The following is a 5886-nucleotide window of genomic DNA, read 5'->3' on the forward strand; positions in this document are numbered from 1 at the left end:
GGGGAGCCGAGTAAAAGTGGTTAGGAGCCGAAACCGTGCGTTTAGTCGTAAGCCATTTCTTTAAACGATGTTTCGGGCGGTTTGCCGGACCCAATCCTCTATTTTATGGGTTTTGCGAAGAGAATCTATCTCCTACACTAATTTTTTTATAATAAATATTGATATGAAAATAGAATTAGAAAATGTCTTAATAAATGGTTTGAGTGGCAAGAATCTGAGTGTTTCCATTTTCCAAAAGTATTAAAGTAATAAAAAAACCTAATTTTGTTTCCAAAATAGCCCCAACGCCATCCTTCTTTAAAAATGGTTCCGTCCATCGTGCTGAGCAAGAACCTTCTTCGACACGTGGCATAATCTTAGGTCTCCTCTCTAGCCCTCACCTGCCCTATCGCTTTTTCTTCTCTTCGCCCTCTTCTGTAGTCTCCTTGTCACAATTCCGGAACCTTCTTCTTCTCCTCATCTCGGAAGATCCCCAGGTTCTTTATTTTTCGTACCTCTCTCGATCCATCGGTTTTCTTCTTCTTTCTGTTCATTGGAATCGTAACGATTCTCGAGCTAAAATAAATAAATTATGTATTGACTAACTATCTAGTTTCCAATCAAAACCTGTTTCCGTCACTTTCTTCTTGTTTCGATTGGAACTGGTTTATAATTTTGCATGTAAGTGAATTTCAATTTGTTGATGGATTACTACTAGTATGACGTCACCAACAGCTCTGATTTGTGAGACCCAGGCCTGGAAGGATTTGAAGGTAAGTAGTCTTCAAGATTGTTTTTTTTTCTCTGTGCTTGGTTTCTAAATAGTGATTGAAAAATTTGAGTTTTTTTTTTTTTTTTTTTTTATTGAAGGGGCATGTTGAAGATATTAACAAGACTCATTTGCGTGATTTGATGAGTGATGCACACAGATGCGAGTCCATGATGTTGTATGCCTCTTCTTTTTTTTCTATTTATTCAAATATCATTTTTCTCTCTTGTTCTTAAATTATTAAGAATATTATCTTTTTGTTTTGTGTCTTGGCATTTAAAAAGAAAAATTTGTATCCCATTGCTTTTTTTTTTTTGGTATGCTTTCTGACAGGGAATTTGAGGGGCTCCTGTTGGATTATTCTCGACAGCGTGCAACTGTGGAGACAATGGACAAGCTTCTGAACTTGGCTAAGGTGAGGATGAGAGGTCTTTATTGGTAGATTTTATACAAAAGTCGAGATTTCTCATCTTTTCTTTCTACATGCAGGCTGCACAGTTGTCAGAGAAGATCAGCCGCATGTTCAACGGTGAACATGTAAGTATCCTATCCTGTAATTTAAAGAGCTGTTAATCTCACTTTGTTTTGATCTTATGGACCTGTTCCTTATTTTAGAGAATATAAATTTAGACATTTCTATATGCTAGACTTGTCAAAGAGAATATATGAAACATTGATTACAGTGACCGAGACCTTTTCCCCCCCTTCTCATCTCCGTTATATCATTCTCTAGTGTTTGTGTAACTTTTTGTAATGGCTTTTCTCAGATTAACAGTACGGAGAACAGGTCAGTGCTTCATGTTGCACTCCGTGCTCCAAAGTATGCAGTTATTAAGGCTGATGGGAAGAATGTGGTTCCTGAAGTGTGGAATGTTTTAGACAAGATCGAGGATTTTTCTGAGAAAATTCGCTCTGGTTCTTGGGTAAGTTTAGTAGATTTCAATTTTTTGAAACCTTTAACTTTATTGTTTTTGTGTCTCCATGTGTTAAAAGTTCTCTGAACTTATTGGTAGGTTGGAGCCACTGGCAAACCGCTGAAAGATGTCATTGCAATTGGTATTGGTGGTAGCTTCTTAGGTCCACTTTTTGTGCACACTGCTCTTCAAACAGGTGGCTGCATGTCCTCTTACTCCCTGGGCTCTTGCTTGTCTGTCTTTCTAGCTTGTTTTGAATCCTCTTATATGCATGTTCTCTATCAGATCCTGAAGCTGCAGAGTGTGCCAAAGGACGTCAACTGCGTTTGTAAGCATCATATACCTCTATGTTTCTTTCTGTCAAGCTTTGGTAGTTCGACTTATGTTTGTCTTAATTTGATATGCTTTTTTTGTATTCAATCAAAGTGACAATAATTAACACTTAAAACCTGGATTAATTGATATGCTTGTTACCTCGTTTCAACTTTCTCCTGAAGATTCACAGAAATTCATAATCGTCACAGACACCAACTACTCCACGCTCATCTGAATTTCGGTTAACATAGTATTATAGTTAGAGGAGGCTGTGTTGAACTTGTTAGCTTCTAGTCAGTCATTTCAGATTTCTTAATTTGTTATATTTTCTTGTGGGGAATCTATATTTTATGCCCGGATTTAATTTGTACTTTTTTTTTTTTTTGCAGCCTTGCAAACATTGATCCTGTTGATGTTGCTAGAAATATCAGTGGACTAAATCCAGAAACTACCCTAGGTTCATGGTCAAACCTATCAATACATCCACCTTGGTAGTTTTATTTTATGGATTCTTACTCTAACTAATACTGATGCTACTGTTAACTCCAGTTGTGGTGGTCTCAAAAACGTTTACTACGGCTGAAACAATGCTGAACGCTAGGACATTGAGGAATTGGATTACAACTGCTCTTGGGTTAGTAACTATCTCTCTTTGCTTAGCGTCCAAATTTCATGATTTTATTCATTTGATTGTTGCGCCTGTCGCCTTGTTGTGTTATGATGAATGAACAGCAGTCATTTAACATGTGGTTAACTTAACAGGGCTCCGGCTGTTGCAAAACACATGGTTGCTGTCAGCACTAATCTTGCGGTATGAATTTGTGATTAAATTTGTTTGTTTGTGACTCTTTCTTCATTGTTCGTTTTCGTACAATAAACCGAATGTATAATCTTTTTACAAACTGAATTTTCTACCGGGTCTGATGTACAATGCTAGTCTCCATGTTCTTGGGGATCATGATTTATTTTCTACATGTATTCAGACAGTACAGAAGAAAGTGTTCAAAACTCTGGATGTTTTAATTTACAGTTAGTGGAGAAGTTCGGCATTGATCCGAACAATGCATTTGCATTTTGGGACTGGGTTGGTGGAAGGTACAGTGGTAAGTGCTTGTTTATTTGGTTGTATAAATTTCTCGTCCATTTCCGCTTGCTTAGTGTATAACTGAAATTCTTTTGCAGTTTGCAGTGCTGTTGGAGTCTTACCATTGTCTCTACAGTATGGCTTCTCTGTGGTTGAGAAGTACGGTACCTTCTACTTTATCAGCCATCTCATAAAATGTCTTAGGCATATTCTTTCTATTTTATTTTCCTCTTAATGATTTCTTCTTTTTTTTATTGCATTCCCGTTTTATTTTCAAAAGTTGTTACTGTCTCTAAATCAAGAAGAAACCTTCTTAGTAGATCCAGCTGATATTCAGCCTTTTTTAAATTGGACTGCAGGTTTTTAAAGGGAGCTTCAAGCATTGATAAGCATTTCCAGTCCACACCGTTTGAGAAGAATATACCCGTGAGTTGCATTAGTTGTGTGATTATACAGTTTTCTTGTCTTTTTGCTATGTCCATCAACACTAGAGATTCGTGAAGTTATTAGTGTAGTCAACGCATAGTGAGAGGTTGATTGGTGACTTTTGACGATTTCAGGTGCTTTTAGGGTTATTGAGTGTATGGAATGTATCATTTCTTGGATATCCTGCCAGGGTAAAAACTGACTCCTGTATATCAGCAAGTAAAAGTTTCTTCTCATATTAAGATGTTTTATCTTCATCAACATACTTTTGTTTCCTCAGGCCATCTTACCTTACTCCCAAGCCCTTGAGAAATTTGCTCCGCATATTCAACAGGCATGGAACTGAGTTTCTCTTTCATAATCTTTACTGCTTTATACTTGCTTTGAGATAATAATAATATAAAGATACGTTTACTGGAACACATTGTTTGATTTTTTTAGGTTAGTATGGAGAGTAATGGAAAGGGAGTGTCAATTGATGGTCTACCTCTCCTGTTCGAGACTGGTGAGATTGATTTTGGTGAACCTGGAACAAATGGCCAACACAGCTTTTACCAACTCATTCACCAGGTTACATATAATTTTTTTGATTTTTTTTTACCTCACTACCAGAGCTATTACAGATTGCACTAAATCTTTCTTAATGATTGTTTAGGGACGCGTAATCCCTTGTGATTTCATTGGCACTGTGAAGAGTCAGCAACCTGTGTACTTGGAGGGTAAGGCATTTCTTGTTAATCCAAACTTTTATTTAAGCTCTTTTATTATGCATTCTTTTTTGAAACATAATAAGACTAATTCCGGAATTGGATTCACAGGAGAGGTTGTCAGTAACCATGACGAGCTTATGTCCAACTTTTTTGCTCAGCCTGATGCTCTTGCATATGGAAAAGTAAGACATCACATTTGGTTATGGGGTATAAAGAGACTGTTACATGACTAAGACTCCGTTCTGAATCACACTAAATCTTTTTTTTTTTTGTAGACACCTGAACAGCTGCAGAAAGAGAATGTTTCAGAGAATCTCATTCCTCACAAGGTAAAAATAGTGTCTCGGACCGATGTTAAAAAGAGCTACGAATTTCTAAGTATATGAACGTTGTGGCATCTCTTTCCACAGACATTTTCCGGCAACCGACCGTCTCTTAGCCTTCTACTTCCGGAACTGAGTGCTTACAATGTTGGCCAGGTCAGCCCCTCTCTTAAGGTTTTTGAGATGAGAGGTTCATTGGGGATTTATAAAAAGCCTGACATTTCTGTTTTATGTTATATATTTTCAGTTGCTGGCAATCTATGAACACAGAGTGGCGGTTCAAGGCTTTGTGTGGGGTATCAATTCGTTTGACCAGTGGGGAGTTGAGCTAGGAAAAGTTCTGGCTACTCAGGTGAGGAAACAGCTTCATTCTTCCCGTACTCAAGGAGCTGCTCCCGAGGGGTTCAATTACAGTACCACAACACTTTTGAAACGTTATCTCGAGGTAACAATTCTCGCATCCTCAGTTGTCGTTACTGGTTTTTCTACACCATATGATTAATGCTATATATATCTCAAATACTTTATCAGACGAGTCCCGAGCCGAAGATGTGAAGTTGCTTCAGACGAACAAGTTTTTCTCCTTTCAATCAAACGTGTAACTTCCAGCGTTTTTGAAGCGTTGTTCTCTTTTTTCTTCTCTTCTATTTTCCTAAGAAAATATACTATGATTGCTACTCGCATGTTATCGTAATATAATATAAACTCAAACTCAATAAAATCAGCATTGGGAGCACTATATCAGAGAGCCTTTTTTATATTGTAATGTATGCAAATAATATCATTTAAGTATCTGCAAAAACCATAATCACAAAAGGTTGGACATGAGAATCCAAACACCAGTAGATCGAAAAACCTTCTCGCCTTTAAATATGTTTAACGTTGCTTAGTGAATGTACAATAATATTACACCAGCTTGTACGAAGCTAAAACATTGAAACCACACTGAGGTTTATGGTCTTTGATATGGAGTCTGCAAAAGATATCACATAACATATGAAAATGTCGTAGCACTGTCAAAAGTAGAGCACTACTTGAACAATTACGGTATGCTCTTGCGTATGGTTGACAAACGGGTTATAGCCCGTGGATGAATATTTCGGTATTTTCACCAAGACTTCGGTGCAATGGGTGAGTGCGCTGGTTTAAGGTTTATGAATGCATAAAGTGTGAATGTGACCAGAATTAGAGTTTAGTACCCTACGAATTCGTCAGTTATTTACGGTCTTGATGACTCCACTCATAGAGGGTGTGATCTCAGATTTGTCAAATTTGCCACAAGTCTTTAAATTCACATTTTAACAGGTTTTACCAATTTCTGAATTAGTATGTAACATATGTCCCCTTAATCTACATTCTCGAAGGT

General features: G+C 37.2%; 1 protein-coding gene across 1 annotated transcript; it reads left to right on the forward strand.

Moving 5' to 3' along the window:
• Nucleotides 1-219: 219 nt before the first annotated feature.
• On the forward strand, nucleotides 220-5259 carry LOC106435192 (glucose-6-phosphate isomerase, cytosolic). The gene is made up of 23 exons (XM_013876058.3): nucleotides 220-476; nucleotides 698-752; nucleotides 850-926; nucleotides 1082-1163; nucleotides 1238-1285; nucleotides 1516-1671; nucleotides 1762-1858; nucleotides 1948-1990; nucleotides 2367-2434; nucleotides 2527-2611; nucleotides 2740-2788; nucleotides 3008-3080; nucleotides 3160-3220; nucleotides 3421-3487; nucleotides 3622-3678; nucleotides 3768-3821; nucleotides 3929-4057; nucleotides 4143-4206; nucleotides 4306-4379; nucleotides 4473-4526; nucleotides 4608-4676; nucleotides 4768-4965; nucleotides 5052-5259. Exons 2-23 carry the CDS (start codon nucleotides 699-701, stop codon nucleotides 5073-5075), a joined length of 1683 nt encoding a protein of 560 aa, XP_013731512.2. The 5' UTR covers nucleotides 220-476; nucleotide 698; the 3' UTR covers nucleotides 5076-5259.
• The last annotated feature ends 627 nt before the right edge of the window (nucleotides 5260-5886 follow it).

This window comes from Brassica napus, chromosome C9, assembly GCF_020379485.1.
Source record: "Brassica napus cultivar Da-Ae chromosome C9, Da-Ae, whole genome shotgun sequence".
Classification (NCBI taxonomy): domain Eukaryota; kingdom Viridiplantae; phylum Streptophyta; class Magnoliopsida; order Brassicales; family Brassicaceae; genus Brassica; species Brassica napus.